This window comes from Rhineura floridana, chromosome 3, assembly GCF_030035675.1.
Source record: "Rhineura floridana isolate rRhiFlo1 chromosome 3, rRhiFlo1.hap2, whole genome shotgun sequence".
Lineage (NCBI taxonomy): Eukaryota > Metazoa > Chordata > Lepidosauria > Squamata > Rhineuridae > Rhineura > Rhineura floridana.
The window spans coordinates 195,066,787-195,085,413 of record NC_084482.1 but is presented as its reverse complement, the minus strand read 5'-3'; the positions used below and the strand labels follow the sequence as shown (position 1 = coordinate 195,085,413).

Here is an 18,627-nt window from a genome sequence, read left to right as displayed (position 1 = left end):
CCCTTGATCATTTCCAGCTCTACAATAGCCTTTTTGAGGTGAGGTGACCATCACAAATACTGTACACAGTATCCCAAGTGTGGCCACACCATAGATTTGTATAATGTCATCTATCAAATGTACTTCTATGCTTTCCTAAGTGTGTAACATGCCTTGCTCTTAACAGTTATCTCTAGATTTTAATGTAAATCAAATAACCTGCTTGCCGCTCTGGGCTCCTGCTGGGAGGAAGGGCAGGATATAAATCAAATAATAACAACAACAACAACCATGGCAAAGTTAAAATAAAAGGTTCTCTCTACTCACCAGCCAATGCAATTATAGTAATGACCAAGGTTGTGATGATGACAGTAGCCGCTAAAGTATATTTTTTATCTTTAATGCACTTTGGGATGAAAACTGGAAAAAAAATGGCACAAGGGTCTGAGGGAATGATAGTCAAGGGAAGCAAAAGAATCAACTGTTGTTCCTACAAATTTATCAGTATTTATTTTTCAAGGCAAGACATTGCACATTTACCTCAGCCGCAACTTTAGGGTATGTCTGCATCAGTTGCCTGTTTTTCCTATGTTCTAGAACAGCCTTCCCCAACCTGGTGTCCTCCAACTCCCATGGTCATGAGACCTAACTCCGTGGTCAATGGTCAGGGATGATGGGAGGTGCAGCCCAAAATATGTGGAGGGCACCAGGTTGGGGAAGGCTGTCTTACAACATTATGTCCAAATGGCAGCCAGTTTGTCACCAGCAGCAATTAGGGCAGGGATGGGGAACCTGCAGTCCTCCAAAAGTTGCTGGACTACAGTTCCCATTGTCACTGGCTATGATGGCTAGGGCTGATGGGAGCTGGAGGCCAACAACATCTGGAGGGCCGTGGGTTCCCCACCCGTGGAACAGGGCTTCACTTCTGTGTTGTATCTTATGATCATACAACAGCTCGCCATGTGCTTCCCAGCTGTGCTTTTCTGCACGCAGAAGGGAAAGAAGCAATTACAATGCATTAAAGGAATGCACAAAGCCATCCTTCTTTGGAGAGTGTTTTCCTCCCAAGATTGTCCCTAGAGAAGAGATCAAGAGTGGGTCATGGGAGTATGGAGACTTGGACAACTTATCCTCATTTACTTCCCTCATTGGGGACAGAAGTGATTCCCAGAACAGGATTTCCCCTGGATACTGGAAACTGACTTAGGTCACATACACACCATATATTTAAAATGCAAGGCTTCCCCTGCAAAATCCTGGGAACTGTAGTTTGTTATGGCTACTGGGCATTGTAGCTTTGTGAGGAGAAAACTGCAGTTCCCAGGATTCTTTGGGGCAGGTGTGGGGAACCTTTGGCCCTCCAGATGCTGCTGAACTGTAAGTCCCATCAACTCTGGCCACTGGTCAAGCATGACAGCTGGGGCTGATGGGAATTGTAGTTTAGCAACATCTGGAGGGCCAAAGGTTTCCCACATCGGCTTTGGGAGAATCCATGTGCTTTAAATATATGGTGTGGATGTGACCATAGGCAGAGTGAGGCAACTGCAGATGCTGGGGGGAGGGTGGGGGAGACACAGCAGCGTTGAGGTGCTGAAGCACAGAGCTGTGTGTGCTGCGTAGCATGCACTGCACCCCCTAAGCTAGTTTGCTGCCCTCAGGTGTGCTGGAGGATGCTGAAGCCAGATTCACCAGCGCTGACTAAAGATTCAGCTACCAGTCCAGATGACATAAGTACCAGGAAGGGGGGCAGGGAGAGAGCATCTTGTCTGCCCACAAGCAGCAAAGATTCTTGTGCCAGCCTTGGAGATTCAACCCTCTCAATCTCTGCTGGGGACAATTTCAGGGGGAAACTCTTGGACTTGATTTAAAGCTGATCAGCCCCCGTAATTCTGCCAGTGGTGGTGGTGGTGAGTGATGGGGCAAAGCAGCACTCCCAACACTGGTGTCAGTGCTGCTGCTTACCTGGCTGGGGCTAAGGCATGGCAGCAAGGCTGGGGCTGTGCATGTGCACCGATGGAGCCAATCCAGTGCTCCTGCTAGTGCATCCACATGCCCTAATTTTGCCGCCACCTGACCCCATCCCCCTCCAGGAAAGCAGCAGCGACACTGCTGTCGGAAGGGCAGGTACACGGCTCCACCCTATCGCATGCGCTACTACTGAATTCTGCCCATTGTTTCTTCTGCTACTAGTCAGTAGCAGAAACATCAGCTCTCACATTTTTGTGTTTACTGGAGCCAGGCCACAGTTCCATTTAACCTGGCATAGTGACTGCTACAGGAAAATAGGCCTTCCTTTTTTGGAGGAAGAGTGCAACATATATACAATCAGTAAATACATTTACCAGTATTTCCTGCTTCCCTTGTAATAGTTATCTCAGGATCCATCAGTTCAGAGCCTGCAGAGGCTCTTTCTTTATCTGTAAAAGAGGCCAAGAATGACTCACTCACTCCTCTCTCTCTCAAATTCCTTCTCCACACACGCACGCACACGTCTCTCAAATTCCTTCTCCTCTGTAGTGCTGTATATGAAATCCTCCTCCTTTCATAGTCGAATTAGGACAGAATCCCACGTGTCAACTGGGAAGAAAGCCTTTTAAGTACAGAACTAGGACTCAGTACACTGTGGTAGATTTGGGGCCAGTTCAGAAAATGGCCAGGTGCCTAAGAACTGGGAGGACTCAGGATTTCTGCTCTTTGACACAATGACATCAGATTTTCCTACAGTTCTTATGTTCACCATATTTGCAGAATGATAGTGTTTGCTGCATACTTCAGTGGCTTTTCCCTGACACTGGATTTAAAAAACAACACACTTGTTGTCATATATAACAATATTATTACAGTAGGGCCCTGCTTTACAGCGCTGCGCTTTACAGCATTCCGCTAATGCAGCGGTTGTCAATTGCATAAAGGCTCTGCTTTTACAGTGCTTGTTCTGCTTTTACAGCGTTTTTTTGCCGTCGGGCACCATTTTGGTCAATGTTAGTCAATGGGTTCCGCTTTACAGCGGTTTTTGCTTTACAGCGGTGGACGGAACGTAACCCGCTGCATGAGTGGGGCCCTACTGTGTTGAAATCAACGTTGATTTTAACTCATAGCACAGCAGTTATTTATACAGGTTTCTCTTTCTCTTGTCACCCACCCTTCCCTCCCCTCGAATAATCCAAGCAATCCAAGTGAGGAGGAAGCGAAGGGGTTGCACAGATTCCTCCACACAGATGGAGAGGATGGCAGAAGATGGGTGTGCCATGGAGATGCCCTCTCCTTCCTCCTTTCCTGCTCTCTCTCTCTCTCTCTCTCTCTCATTTAATAATCGGTGTGCACCATTAAGCCAAACTAAGCCAATCCTCTGCTGGAAAAAATCCCCCCAACCTGTCTGGAAGTATAGCATTTAAAAGTTAATACTACAGAGATTAAAAGGCAAGCCTAGAAATATCTCCTTAACATGACCACTGAGTCAGCAGCCGAGTTGAGGAGACTCCTTAGGCTTGCCTTTTAATCTCTGTAGTATTAACCTTCAAACGTTCTTCCACTCTCCTAGTACTCCAAGACCAGGATGCCCAAACCACAGTAGAAGATTGTCCTTTAAAGATTCTTGTTCCTTTCCCCTCCCCACTCGTCTTATTTGTGATCACACACACCACACTTTTCCTTTCAGCAGCTCTCTCCACTGCCATGGGGACACTAAAAATAACATTTAACAACGTTATTTTCACTGGATAAAAAACTGAATTGTTAACAGAAGATGATAGTGTGGGGGGGGAACCAAACGCAGAACGGAAGTGACTGCCTGTTCGATGGAATGTGATTGGACTGGCACCAACAAGCAGATCCCATCTCTACTGTCTCACATGTACAATGAGACCTTGCAGCCCTAGATCCCTTTTGAACATGCTCACAGGGGATACAGAATCCACTCTGTATTCCACAATCCACTTCAGAGCAGAATGGTGTCACAAACCTGCTCACCTGTGAGAGCTGGATTGCTCTCTTTTCTACAAGGTCTTACAAGTTCTGACAAAAATAAAGGTGGGGAACATACGGCCCTAAAAGATGTTGGAAACTGTCAACTGTGAAATTATTCCTCTCTCCAACAAAACTATTCCAGAAAAAGTTGGTTTCAGCCATCCCTAGAATTAGTGAGAGAGGCTTGCCTTTGATTTCTCTAGTGCCCTCAGGATTTAGTTTAGTTCTTCACTGGGTGAAACAAACAAGCTTATTTTGCCTCACCTGTGATATCTTCTGCCATCTTCTGAGCTGTCCTTGCTAACTGCAACAGCTTCAACCTGTACGGAAGCAGAAGAGATCCGTATTACTAGAGATGGACAAATCTGTCAAGTCTGGTTTCTTTCAGTTTCTCATTTTTCAAATTTTAAGTTCAGTTCTCCATATTTCCACACTAGTTTTTTTTAAAGTCCTAATGAAAATTCATCAGCGTATGAGTGCGAATTTCTCCTAACATACACATTGTTGTATGCAATTTTGCCTGATGCACACATTTTTGCAACACATTTTCCCCTAATATAATGTATCTTTAGAAGCTATTTTCATTAATACATGCATTTAATGCACATTTTATCCTAGTATATGCAGTTTTGAATCTATTACTTGGCTGCAGAACTGCACTGCAAAATTTGGAGAAGTGTGAATTTTGAAGGATGGCTGTATTTCAGTTCGTGTGTTGCTTTGCAAAGTGTGGATTTGGTAGCTTCGCCTTTAAAACTGAACTGAACAGAATCTCTTCCTCAACCCTACATATTACTCACATCTACATGCAAAATGTTTTTGATACGCTGTTATAAAAAGGGTGCCTCTTGGACCAGGGTGGGCAACCTGCGACCCCAACAGCTGTGTGCAGCCCTTAGACTAAGTTTCTGCATATAGAAAGGAGGAAGAAAAGGAAGGATATAAAGAGAAAAAGGGTGACTGCCCCATTTTGGGGCTCCAGTCCTGCTCTTCCCACCATTACCATGCATACCCAGATTACTGCTGACAAAATGGGGACAAAAAAAAAGACTGCCTATCCTTGCCTTAAGCTGTAGAAGATGACAGTTAGTTGCATGAAGTTGTCCTTCCTCCATGTACCCCAATATTGTATTCTCTGACACGGAGCTGCTCCCCAAGTATCACACAGAGGTCATTCCCATCACTGCTACAATCTCAGATTTTTTAACTGGAGATGTCAGAGTTTGAACCAGGGACATTGTGCGAACACAATAGCAATAATTAAAAATAAATTTTAATTTAGAGGGAGTGTGACTCTGTTGATTCTCCTTGATATCTCAGCGGCTTTCGATACTATCGACCATGGTATCCTTCTGGGAAGACTAGCTGAGTTGGGAGTGGGAGGGATTGCATCGCTCCTACTTGGTGGGTCGGCTCCAGAAGGTGGTGCTTGGGGAACATTGTTCAGCACCCTGGACTCTCCAGTATGGGGTTCTGCAAGGGTCAGCTCTCCCTCATGCTGTTCAACATCTACATGAAACCATTGGGTGCGGTCATCCGGAGCTTTGGAGTGCATTGCCATCAGTATGCTGATGACACGCAGCTCTATTTCTTCTTTTCATCTTCTTCAGGTGAGGCTGTCAATGTGCTGAACCAGTGTCTGGCTGTGACAATGGACTGGATGAGGGCTAATAAACTGAGGCTCAATCCACACAAGACTGAGATGCTGCTAGTGGGTGGTTCTTCTGACTGGATGGGGTTGCACTCCCCCTGAAGGAGCAGGTTCGTAGCTTGGGGATTCTCCTAGAGCTTTCTCTGTCACTTGAGGCTCAGGAAGCCTCAGTGGCACGGAGTGCCTTCTACCAACTTCAGTTGGTGGCCTACCTACGCCCCTATCTGGACAGGGATAACCTGGCTTCAGTTGTCCATGCTCTGGTAACCTCCAAGTTAGATTACTGAAATGCGCTCTATGTGGGACTGCCTTTGAAGAAAGTTCGGAAGCTGCAGCTTGTGCAAAATGCAGCGGCCAGATTGGTAACAGGGACCAGATGCTTCGAACATATAAAACCGATTCTGGCCTGCTTGCATTGGCTGCCTGTATGTTTCCGAACTCAATTCAAGGTGCTGGTTTTAACCTATAAAGCCTTATACGGCTTAGGACCACAATACCTGATGGAACGCCTCTCCCGACATGAACCCACCTGTACACTACGCTCAACATCTAAGGCCCTCCTCTGGGTGCCTACTGCGAGGGAAGCTGGGAGTCTGGCAACAAGGGAGAGGGCCTTCTCAGTGGTGGCCCCCAAATTATGGAATGATGTTTCTGGCGAGGTGTGCCTGGCGCCAACACAATTATCTTTTCCGACGCCAGGTCAAGACTTTCCTCTTCTCCCAGGCATTTTACCATGTGTTTTTAAATTATTTTTTTTTAAAAAATTTAATTGTGTTTTTAAATTGTTTTTTGTGTTTTTAAATTTGTATATTTGTTTTTATTGCTGTAAATCGCCCAGAGAGCTTCAACTATGTGGCGGTATATAAATGTAACAAACAAACAAAAATAAAAACAAAAACATCTGTAAACAGTCAATCCTCTCTGGAAATGAGTAGACTGGGGAAATCTATATTTTATATGTCCAGAAACCAAAATGGTTGCGAAGAGAGGTGTTTTTTTGTTTTTTTTTAAAGACTCCTTATATGATAAAGTTGCTGGCAGAGGGGAAGGAAACCCTGGGACGCGTGCAGAAATACTTGAATGCCTAATGATTTAAAAAAAAAAAAAAGATCTTGTCCTGTATGCATGAAGAATGCTGTGAAGCTGATCCTCCCCCCCTTTGTCCTTTCAGAAGGCACATTCTAATGCCTCCTCCTCTAATGCCTTCTAATGCCTCCTCTACTTTAGTTGTGCTGCCAGCGCTTAAGCTATTATCATCTATCAACACTGCTGTTCTCTGTTGGGCAAACAGGCTCCTTTTGTATGGTTGTTGTTGTTATGTGCCTCCAAGTCGACTATGACTTATGGTGACCGTATGAATCAGTGACCTCCAAGAGCATCTGTTGTGAACCACCCTGTTCAGATCTTGTACGTTCAGGTCTGTGGCTTCCTTTATGGAATCAATCCATCTCTTCTTTGGCCTTCCTCTTTTTCTACTTCCTTCTGTTTTTCCAAGCATTATTATCTTTTCTAATGAATCATGTCTTCTCATGATGTGTCCAAAGTATGATAACCTCAGTTTCAGCATTTTAGCTTCTAGTGATAGTTCTGGTTTAATTTGTTCTAACACCCAATTATTTGTCTTTTTTGCAGTCCATGGTATCTGCAAAGCTCTTCTCCAACACCACATTTCAAAGGAGTTGATTTTTTTCTTATCCGCTTTTTTACTGTCCAACTTTCACATACATACACAGAGATCGGGAATACCATGGTCTGAATGATCCTGACTTTAGTGTTCAGTGATACATCTTTACATTTGAGGACCTTTTCTAGTTCTCTCACAGCTGCCCTCCCCAGTCCTAGCCTTCTTCTGATTTCTTGACTATTGTCTCCATTTTGGTTAATGATTGTGCCAAGGTATTGATAATCCTTGACAAGTTCAATGTCCTCATTGTCAACTGTAAAGTTGCATAAATCTTCTGTTGTCATTACTTTAGTCTTTTTGACGTTCAGCTGTAGTCCTGCTTTTGTGCTTTCCTCGTTAACTTTCATCAGCATTCATTTCAAATCATTACTGGTTTCTGCTAGTAGTAAGGTATTTTCTGCATATCTTAAATTATTGATATTTCTCCCTCCAATTTTCACACCTCCTTCATCTTGGTCCAATCCTGCTTTCTGTATGATATGTTCTGCATACAGATTAAATAAATAGGGTGATAAAATACACCCCTGTCTCACACCCTTTCCGATGGGGAACCAATCGGTTTCTCCATATTCTATCCTATGGAATTTGTATGGTAACAGAAAGCAATCTGTTGACAAAGCTAAAACGGAAAGGTCTCCTCTGAAAGCTTTTGTAGTAACAGCAGCTGTTGAAGTGGAGGCCGGAAACTTTTTTTTTTTAAAAGCGTTCAAATGACTAGGTATTGAGGTCTAGACTCCAGCAATGAAGAATGTCTTATTTCTTTTCACATTAGGTCAGTTTATCTGCATCTTACTAGGATGTATGTTTGTTGAAACATTTCACTTTCGCCACAATCTACAAACATGCAAGAATAAATGTTGAATCTTCTAATCCCCCTCAAAAAGAAGGCTGAGGCTTTGGGCGGTCGCCAAAGACACCCTTTTGTCAGCTGCCCAGCTATGCTTAGACTAGCGATGGGGAGAATGTGGCCCTTCAGATGTGCCTCCCCCCATCAGCAATAGGCAGCAAGGCCAATGGTCAAGGGTGATGGGTGTTGTAGTCCAACAATGTTTGAAGGGGCACAGGTTCCCCATCCATGGCTTAGACTCTAAAAACTTTAAAAATGTCTCTAGCTGATGGAGAATATTTAGGTTGCAAATGTATTTATTTATATATGCCGCCCTGAGCTCCTGCTGGGAGGAAGGGTGGGATATAAATAAAATAATAAATAAATAAATATTTATTTAACATATCTGTAAGTCATCTTTCTGGATATGCCCACCTGAGGCCATGAACAAGACAGCAAAAAACAAAGAAACAAAAAACAATACCACAATCGGTAACACTCTCTCTACATTGCAACATAAGATAATATTAAAATATGTTTGAAATTCAGAATATAATCCAACCAGTATAAAATTATTTCTAAAACAAGCGAACAAAAAACAGCAGCATATTCTAAAAGCACATAAATTAAAAGCCATTTGAAACAGATGGGTTCTTAAAAGCATTTTTGAATACTACACGTTAAGGGACCAACTGTACATCTCTTGAGCAGGAGTTCCATAAGAAAGGGGTTACTACAGAGAAAGCCCTGTCCCTAGGGCCCACCAGTCAAGCTGATCCATGCACAGTAATTTGAGACAAAACCCCAGTGAACTCAGTGGGACTTCTGTGTAAACATGCCTAGGATTGCACTATGAATACTCATAGTGTGCTCTTTTTTAAAGGTGTTTTGAGTCACCTTTTCCATGTTTATATGCGTTTACAACGCTCACAGGTATTTAAAGTGTAAACTGGTTTTTAAGGGGGACTGTGTGTGTGTATTGCCTTCCAGTCGATTCTGACTTATGGCGACCCTATGAATAGGGTTTTCATGAGGCTGAGAGGCAGTGAGTGGCCCAAGGTCACCCAGTGAGCTTCATGGCTATGTGGGGATTCGAATCCTGGTCTCCCAGGTCGTAGTCCAACACCTTAACCACTACACCACACTGGCTCAGATAAAGGGGACCACTTAGAGTGTCTATGCACTCGCCAAGGGCCCCAGAGGCTCAGAAGGGCCCTTGACTGGCCCAATCCAATTGTACCGCCAACTTGCTGGGCCCCCGGATGGCCATTTTAGGGGTAGGCAGGCACCGATACCAGTTTTGGATGTGAGTGAGCTTGGCTTCCATTCAAAACCGGCACCACTGCCTGCCCACCACTAAAACACCACCTGAGCGCTCAGCAGTGAGGGCTGTTGCTGCTGCCACCTTACTGCATGGCCACATTAGTGTGTGTTTTAGGAGTGGCCCATCAGTGGCACTGTACCAAGGGCTCCCTGAAGTCTGGTGCTGGCTCTGCATCTAAGACCCAAATGGCATGTCACTGGGACACTTGTGAAGTTGGAAAGCAGAAAGGTCTTATTAACTTACCAGTTTGGTCACAGCTCTCAAGGCCTTCAAGTGGGGTGGGTCGGTGGGTGGGTCAGGACCTCATAAAGATGATAGTTTCATATCCCTAGGCTTTGCATGAGTGACCATCTCTCCTCTTAAAGCCAAGTGCTCCAGGGGGCTCTGAGTAAAGAAGGAAGAGCAAAGGGTTATTTGCTGCTCAAGACACATCAAAACAATGTCTTAAATAAATACACTTACATTTTAAGCATGTTTTTTCTGAATTTTTCAGATTAATTTTACCTGATTTTATCTCTGCTATAATTCTTTTGCAAGCTTATTGTACACTGCTTAGAAACCATGGTGTTAAGTGGTATATACATGAGAGCCAGTGTAGTGGTTAGAGGGTTGGACTAAGACCTGGGAGACCAGGGTTCAAAGCCCCACTCAGCCTTGAAGCAGACTGGGTGACCTTGGGCCAGTCACTGTCTCTCAGCCTAACCCACCTCACAGGGTTGTTGTGAGGATAAAATGGCAGAAGGGGAAAACCACATACACCACCTTGAATGCCGCAGAGGAGGGGTGGGGCATAAATGTACTAATTAATGAATACTTCACCCAATTGCTCACTAAGAAGCAATACAATAAAGTAACTGTAAAACCTTAATAGGATTCCTGTGTTTTATGTTCCAGCTATTTTGCCATGATTCCTTACCAGCGTACACCAGCTTGCGGTCCTTGGAGGAAAGGTGGAATATAAAAAGATACTGTAATAACATAACACATAAGTATTATACATTGCTGAAATAAATGATTTCTTCTTCTATCTCTCTGTACCACACTCTCCTTATAAAAGTGCTCGGATTTATGTATCCAAATGTCTATGGGCATCACATTGCTAGTACCCTCCTCTAGTTCCTTTTCCCAGCCCAATGGTACACACAAAGAAAGCTCTGTCCCATTGCAAAGACATTCCCTAGCCATCACTTCTTCTTTAAAGGAACAATCAAGGATGCTTCAGACTGCATGTGATTATTCATCAAAATGGAAAGTGGAAATGGACTGCCTTCAAGTTGATTCTGACTTATGGTGACCCTACAAATAGGGTTTTCATGGTAAGCGGCATTCAGAGGGGGTTTACCATTGCTTTCCTCTGAGGCTGAGAGGCAGTGACTGGCCCAAGGTCACCCAGTGAGCTTCGTGGCTGTGTGGGGATTCAAACCCTGGTTTCCCAGGTCGTAGTCCAACACCTTAACCACTACACCACACTGGCTCTTGATTATTCATCAGAAGTCCCGATATTTCTTGCCAGCTCACTTGTCTTGCATACCGGTCTGGTTCAGATGGAATGTTGTGGCCTTCATAAATAAAGCTTTATGAAACTGGGAATTAGTTCTGAGTCACTGAATGAACATCTGTTTGGCTGCTTGAGAACTCTGTTGCTAGGGATCTACTCCAGAGGAAGAAGAGGAAGGACCAGGCAGAGGTGGCGCTGGCATTGACTATATAGGCTCTTCATGCAGGCCTATGGGATCTCTGGGGTGGGTTAGGTTTTACACTGTATTAATGTAAGATGGTCTTCAGATGAGATGTTATGATATTAATAATGTGATGATTATGTATATGAGCAGATTGTATTTTATATTGTATTTTATATTGTACGTCGCCCAGAGTGTCCGTTCAGTCGGACAGATGGGCGTCTGCTAAATAAAATTTTATTATTATTTATTATTATTATTATTATAAACCAGGGCTAGGAAACCTCTAGCCTGGGGAACCACACCTAACTGCCCCATCTATGATATAAGTCTCTAAGGGCCTCTTCAGACTGGTGTTTTATTACAGGCATATTTTGCAACACAGTATATTCTGTGTATGTTCTTGACACAATAACAGTGCATTCGTGGTGGATTTATTCTGCTTTACTTTGTTCTGCCATGCTGCCCCAGTGCTACCATATTATTAGCTAGCCAGAGGGGCTATTGCGCAACAAAAGTAGGACAAAAAAAAAGTCAGAACATTTGTGGTATAAAAAGTTATGAGATAGCAGCAAGAAGTTACAAGATATGCACTGATTGGAAATGAAGCAGTATGTCCAACATTTCTGCAAGCACAAACAGTATTGAAAGCGGGATTACATGTGACCATCCTGATAGCATTATTAGCACAAAGCAACATGAATGCACAACAAAAAGTATGTATGGAGAGGCCCTAAGTCTCCTCTGACGTTTACTGGGGTAACAGTGTCATTCTGAGCTCATTCATCTCCAGCTCTGGAATTTCCTGGCCTCCTTCTCTCTCTCTCTCTCTCTCTCTCTCACACACACACACACACACACGGCTCCCCCCCCCATGAATCCACACACACTCAGCTTTCCCTCTTCTCTCACACACATCCTTTCTATATCTCAGGGCATGGGGATGAGGCCTGCAACCCAAGTGATTGGTGATGGTAACAGCAGATCAGAATTAGCTGGGAAGCAGGGGAAGCTGTGCAATGGGGCACTCTTCTCCATCTCAATGTGTGTGGATGGAGATATTTAAACCTCCCTTTCTGGCATGTTGAGATCCCCTTGTGCCCCTGCCTGCTGCCTAGCTGGCTGGTGGTGGGAACAGCTGAGGGGTGCACAGATGGGCATTCTGCTTGTTCATCTGGGCCCTGCTAGGCCTGCATACTCAGAAGTTATGGCAAGTTTAACCCACACAGTAGAGAGCAGCCATGATGGATTAAGATGGAGAATGCTATATTGTATCTGTGTCATTTTTGTGTAAACTGCTTGGAATGTCATGCTAGATTTTGCTGTTTGCTAGAAAGGTGGCATCCCATATGAACAGCAGAAAAGTGCCCTGTGCAGAGAACCGCTGATACAGCAGAGGTTCCAGTTACTCTTTTCCTTCCTCAGATTGATTATGGTAATTTATAGTTTTATCTTATGTGGTCAATATAGGAAGCAAATTGATTATATAATTAGTAGCAGAAGATGGAGAAGTTCCATACTTTCGGCGAAAACAAGAACAGGAGCAGACTGCGGTACAGATCATGAACTGGTCGTATCGAAAATCAGAGTAAAGCTAAAGAACAACAAAGCAATCATAATGCCAAAATACAATTTAAATAACATCCCAGAAGTATATAAAGATAAATTATTAACAGATTTGAGGCTTTAAACTTAGTTGACAGAGAACCAGAAGAACTATGGAGTGAAGCAAGAGACATTATCAGGGAAGAATGCAAAAAGACAATACCTCTAGTTAAAATGAAAGAAAATAGATCTGATAAAACTCTTAAAATGGTTAAAGAGAGAAGGAAAGCAAAAGCAAAAGGAGATAGAAACACGGTCAGAACCCTAAATGCAACTGGCGAGGACTGGCGAGAGCAGCTACGAGAGAACTAGAAAAGGTCCTCACATACAAAGATGTATCACTGAACACTAAAGTCAGGATCATTCAGACCATGGTATTCCCGATCTCTATGTATGGATGTGAAAGTTGGACAGTGAAAAAGCGGATAAGAGAAAAATCAACTCATTTGAAATGTGGTGTTGGAGGAAAGCTTTGCGGATACCATGGACTGCGAAAAAGACAAATAATTGGGTGTTAGAACAAATTAAACCAGAACTGTCACTAGAAGCTAAAATGATGAAACTGTGGTTATCATACTTTGGACACATCATGAGAAGACATGATTCACTAAATAAGACAACAATGCTGGAAAAAACAGAAGGGAGTAGAAAAAGAGGAAGGCCAAAGAAGAGATGGATTGATTCCATAAAGGAAGCCACAGACCTGAACGTACAAGATCTGAACAGGGTGGTTCATGACAGATGCTCTTACTGATTCATAGAAGTGCCATAAGTCGTAGTCGAAGGCACATAACATCATCATCATCTGTGGGTCTGCCTGCATGAGTAATGAAATTTCCAAACTTAATGGAAAAGGCACACACACGGTCCAGTGGCTGATTGATAAAAAGGTGTGTTCAGGTTTTTTTTTTAAAAAAAGTTGGATCTTCTTCTGAGGGGTTTGTGCATTATGGTTTTTATATCTTGCTTGCTGTTTGCTACCTGTTCTGAAGGCCTAGCCAACTGTCCTGGTATGCTAGGGAACTTAGAACTGTTTTACAACTAAATGGACTCGAGGGAGTTAAAAGAAGATTATGTTATTTGCTTAGGTTGATTGATTTGTCAATGCTATTTGTTAGTTCATACCATTATTAAATTTCAGTTTATGCAAATCATATCAAATTGCTTTAAGTTGCTTTACATTTCATCACATGTAAGTTGCTTTTAAAAAAAAAAATAACTTGCTTGATTTCTTATACATTCTAGTTTTCATACCATTAAGCTTTGTACACTAATAAACTGGGCAATTTGTATAAGTCATCCTGAGTTTGTGTTTTTCACTGGTTAAGCTTTACTCCCTGTTCTACTGGGTTGCTGCTGAGCAAATTCAAATCTTGATTGAGGAATCCAATGAGTGTTACTTGATTGGCCAGGATTTCTCATGGTATGCACTGGCCTTGATTGGATCTCTGCTGGATCTCTCCAGTGTCAATCAATCCCCAGCATCTTCAGGTCGGGCTTAGAGAAACTCCTGCCTGAAATCCTGGAGAGCTGCTGCCAGTCAGTGTAGACAATATTGAGCTAGATGGACCAATGGTCTGACTAAGAATAAGGCAGCTTCCTATGTTCTGGGGAGTAGGGGCCAATCAACTGGGGAACAGGGATGGGGCCACACTGCAGGCCACACTGAGGTAGGCCATGAACCAAATGTGGCCTGCAGCCAGCCTGTATGTGCTATAGATGCTAAGCTCACTGGGACTTACTTCTCAGTGAACAGCATTGGAATGGGCCTGCATATACTTGCCAAAGGCAGAAATTCCTTTCCTTAAGACAAAAAGAGGGAGGAACTTCACCTCTGTACTGGTAACGTTGCTAACGCTAGCAATTGTTGTTATGAAATGCAACACCACCACCAACAAAAAACACAAACCCGCATATTTTCTTAAAACATTCTTCCTTGGCAATTCCATCTTGAGTGCATCAAAAAAGAGCAAGCCTTTAAACCTTGCTGTCCATCACTTTGCAAATAGAAACAGCAGCCACAGGGGTGGGGCAAGTCATGTGCGATCAGACTCAGGATTGCGGGTGGTGGTGGTGAGAGTTCAACCCTCCCCCCCCTCCAGCCCCTATGGCATTTGGTGCATTTGCACAGGGATGGGAGGCTCCCATAGACACCACTGGGAGTTTATCACCCTATGCAAATAGCAGCTGTTGTTGTTGGTCAGGTATTTTCATCAGGATCATTGTTGGGGTTAAACTCCTCTCTGCTTCCCCCACCATCCTACGATTGATCTCTCTCTCCCCACTTCCACCCCTTTGTAAAAAGATTAATGCAGTTTAAAGCGACGTGTTGAACATCGCATCCATTTGGCCGAAAGCTACAACACATAAACAACAAATGGGTTTTACACAGCTATGTGTTGGCAGCTGCCCCTAGTCAAATGTATTGGAAAGCACAGCTAATGCCTCCAGGTTTTGCCAGGCTTTTGGAACGCAGGAAGCTGCCTTATATGGAATCAGAGTTTCATCTGAGTCTATCTAGCTCAGTATTGTCTACACTGACTGGCAGCAGCTCCACAGGGTTTTATGCAGGGTTCTCTCCCAGCCCTGCCTAGAGATTGGACCTGGCATGTCCAGCATGCCAAACAGGTGCTCTTACCACCGAGCAACAGCACTTCCCCATCTTTACAACATGATCTGCTTCAAACCTTGTAAATGCTTATTCCTCAAACTCTGCCACTGCTGTCATAGGCTCTGAAGGGGAGCACTTGCTATGCATGCATCGAGCCTTGGGTTCGGTTCCAGTTTACACAACATCAGTAGAAATCTCGGGGTGGGGAAGGGAGCCAGTGTGGTGTAGTGGTTAGAGTGCTGGACTGGGACCTGAGAGACCAGGGTTCAAATCCCCACTCAGCCATGAAGCTCACTGGGTAACCTTAGGCAAAGTCACTGTCTCTTAGCATAGCCCACCTCACAGGGTTGTTGTGAGGATAAAATGGCGGAGGGGAAAAGCCGCATACAACACCTTGAATGCCTCAGAGGAGGAGTGGGGTATAAATGTACTAATAAATTAATGAACACTCCACCCAATTGCTCACCAGGAAGAAATAACAATAAAATAACTGTGAAACCTAATAGGATTCCTGTGTTTTATATGCCAGCTATTTTGCTGATTCCCAACCCCTCTTGTCATAAGCTGTTTGGCTACTGGATGGGTCTCATGAGCTTGCATGTGATGGGGAGAAAAGCTTTGTGGGCCAAACAGCGGCACAGAAGCAGCTGATTATCAGGGCTTCCTGCAGTAAAAAACATCCTGCATGTTGATAGCAATAAACCAGAAGTCCTTCGCTCCTTTTTGCCCTTTACTCCTACAAATGGAAAAAAGGGAAAAGCAAGATATGCTATTCAGAGAACGGATGATGACTCTGTCAGCTGTCCGAACACTCATTCAGTCAGGACGTACCTTACCCACACATCATTCACTCAGGGTGCCTGCAGGCTGCTGGTATTTTGTGGGAGGTACTTGAGTGCATGCTGGAAGTTTAGGTTTGCACCACTAAAGTGATATGTTGCACAAACCCACTTTAAAAAATGAAGTGTGAGCCTTGTATAAGCAAATCAGGATGAATGCTCAATAAACAGGTCCTCTGAAGGAATATACGGTAGGGCCCTGCTTTTCAGCGTTCCGCCAATATGGCAGCTTTCAGTTAGAGTAAGGCCCCACTCATATGTCGCTTGTTCCGCTTTTACAACATTTTCCAGGCGTTGGACGCAATTTTATTGATGGAGTTCTGCTTTTTGGTGGGTTTCACTTTTAGGCAGAGGTCTGGAACGTATCCCGCCGCATGAGTGGGGCCCTACTGTATAGGATCTACAGATCCTAGATCAGGAGTAGGGAAACTTTGGCCCTCTAGATTAATTAATTTATTACATTTATACTCCACCTTTCTTTTCATTATGGAAACCCAAGGAGGCTTACATATGGTTCCCAGCAGTCTCCCATCCAAACACTGACCAGACCTGACCCTGCTTAGTTTCAGCTGGGAGCTGGCCTTGAATGTAAGTGGACTGCCTTCAAGTTGATCCCTACTTATGGCTACCCTATGAATACGGATTTCATGGTAAGCAGTATTCAGAGGGGGGCTACCACTGCCTTCCTCTGAGGCTGAGAGGCAGTGATTGGCCAAGGTCACAGCTGCACAGCCAGCCCCTTCCTTGTCCCACGGCTGCACAGGTGGCAGGGCACATGACCCCTGAGCCACTCACTGTGGGGCTGATCTTTAACAGGCCCTTGACACCCAGGAGACACCAGCGGGGATTTGAACTGACAGACTCTGGACTCCCAGCCAGGCTCTCCTCCCCACTGTGCTATAAGAACATAAGAACATAAGAAGAGCCTGCTGGATCAGGCCAGTGGCCCATCTAGTCCAGCATCCTGTTCTCACAGTGGCCAACCAGCTAGCATACCCCGCCTTTCTTTTCATGATAGAAACCCAAGCCAACTTACATATGGTTCCCAGGAGGTCTCCCATCCAGGCACTAACCAGACCTGATCCTGCTTAGCTTCAGCTGGGAGTTGGCCTTATGTGCCTTCAGACCATCTACAACTCCCATCAGCCCCAGCAAGCACGGTCTACAGCCAGGGATGATGCGAGTTGTACTTCAGCAACGTCTGGAGGGCCAAAGGTTCCCGACACCTGTCCTAGATTCATTATATATCACACCATACTATCCCACAATCTCCATCCCTTTCCTTTCTCTCCGACACACACACGACTGAGGGGAAGGGCTGACAGCAAAGCCTGCACTTGGCCCATCCAGTGCAGCGCTCGCCACCCCCTGAAACATCAGAGGATGTTCTATGACATTGTTTAATTATATTGTTTATTGTTATACTGTTATAGTTTTTTGATGTTTCTGATGTTTTGATGTGTTACATGCAGTATTGTACGTCGCTTAGAGTGGCTGAGAAGTCAGCCAGATGAGCGTCTAATAAATCAAATAAATTAAATTAATACCGTGCCCAGCCTACCCATGGGAATCTCTTGAGCTGATTTCGCCGGAGACCCCCGCGGAACAGAGGAAGTGACCTTACACCCAGTCACCTAAGCTCAGAGCTGTGAATAACCCTAACGGGCAGCGACTCTCCAGGGCTTCAAACAACGCTTTGCCAGTCTTACTTGGGGAGGCGCGGACCTGGCTGGGACCATTTGCATGCAAAGATGCTCTGTCACCACTGAGCTATGGCCCATCCCTCCGAGCCTGAGGAACCGCGGGCCTAAGTTGGCGCCCTCGCTCTGTGTGAGCCGTCAACAACAAGAACCACACTCTGCAAAGAAGCAGCACAGATCCCCCTCCCGCCGCCGTCGCAAAAGGTGGCAGACCACATCGCAAAACCACTTACCATGACTCAGTGACGCCGACGGCTCAAGATGAACCCACGTGACACGCTGTACTAAGCAAATACGACCGCAATGGAAAAAGCAAGCGGCAGCCCCTTTGTACTTGTTTTGCTCCAGCTTTGCTCCTCCTTTATATCGATGCGGGGAAGGAGGAGCGGTTTCTCTCCTTGTGCCTGTAGCTATTGAGTTTTATGGGGGCTGTTCAACTATACCTTATATATACTTCAATGAGCCCGTTTTACCAGGATCAGACTCATTTTGTGCCTGTAGGACGGGAAATCACGTAACTCCTTCTCCCCCTGCCCCTTTCCCTGACAGCCAAAATACAGTAATAAATTATTGCCATTTTGTGACACCCAAAATCTGCTCTCTGCAGTGGTTGCCTCACCCTGCCTAATACCAGGGCCACCCTGGGCACCTGGAGGGCAGGCTGAACAAGCAGGCTGTTGTGCGGTCAGTCAGTCTTCCTTACTATAGTGGGATGTATTGCACTTCTATTTAAATTCTAGTCATTGTTTCTAAATAAGCATCT

At 44.6% G+C, this 18,627-nt stretch overlaps 1 protein-coding gene across 5 annotated transcripts in view; it reads right to left on the bottom strand.

Moving 5' to 3' along the window:
* Positions 1-18,217, bottom strand: part of LOC133380948 (C-type lectin domain family 2 member D-like) — a 31,026-nt gene extending 12,809 nt beyond the window's left edge. For 2 of the 5 annotated variants that reach the window (XM_061619210.1, XM_061619214.1), the window contains exons 1-5: positions 18,098-18,217; positions 9,674-9,814; positions 4,210-4,265; positions 2,322-2,396; positions 307-399 (exon numbers count right to left, since the gene is read on the bottom strand). In XM_061619210.1, coding sequence (XP_061475194.1) covers positions 307-399; positions 2,322-2,396; positions 4,210-4,228 — 187 coding nt within the window. In that variant the 5' untranslated portion in view covers positions 4,229-4,265; positions 9,674-9,814; positions 18,098-18,217. Of the gene's footprint in view, positions 1-306; positions 400-2,321; positions 2,397-4,209; positions 4,266-9,673; positions 9,815-13,417; positions 13,477-17,873; positions 17,895-18,097 lie in introns of those variants that run through there. The other 3 variants (XM_061619213.1, XM_061619212.1, XM_061619211.1) reach the window with 3 other exon arrangements.
* Positions 18,218-18,627: the final 410 nt, after the last annotated feature.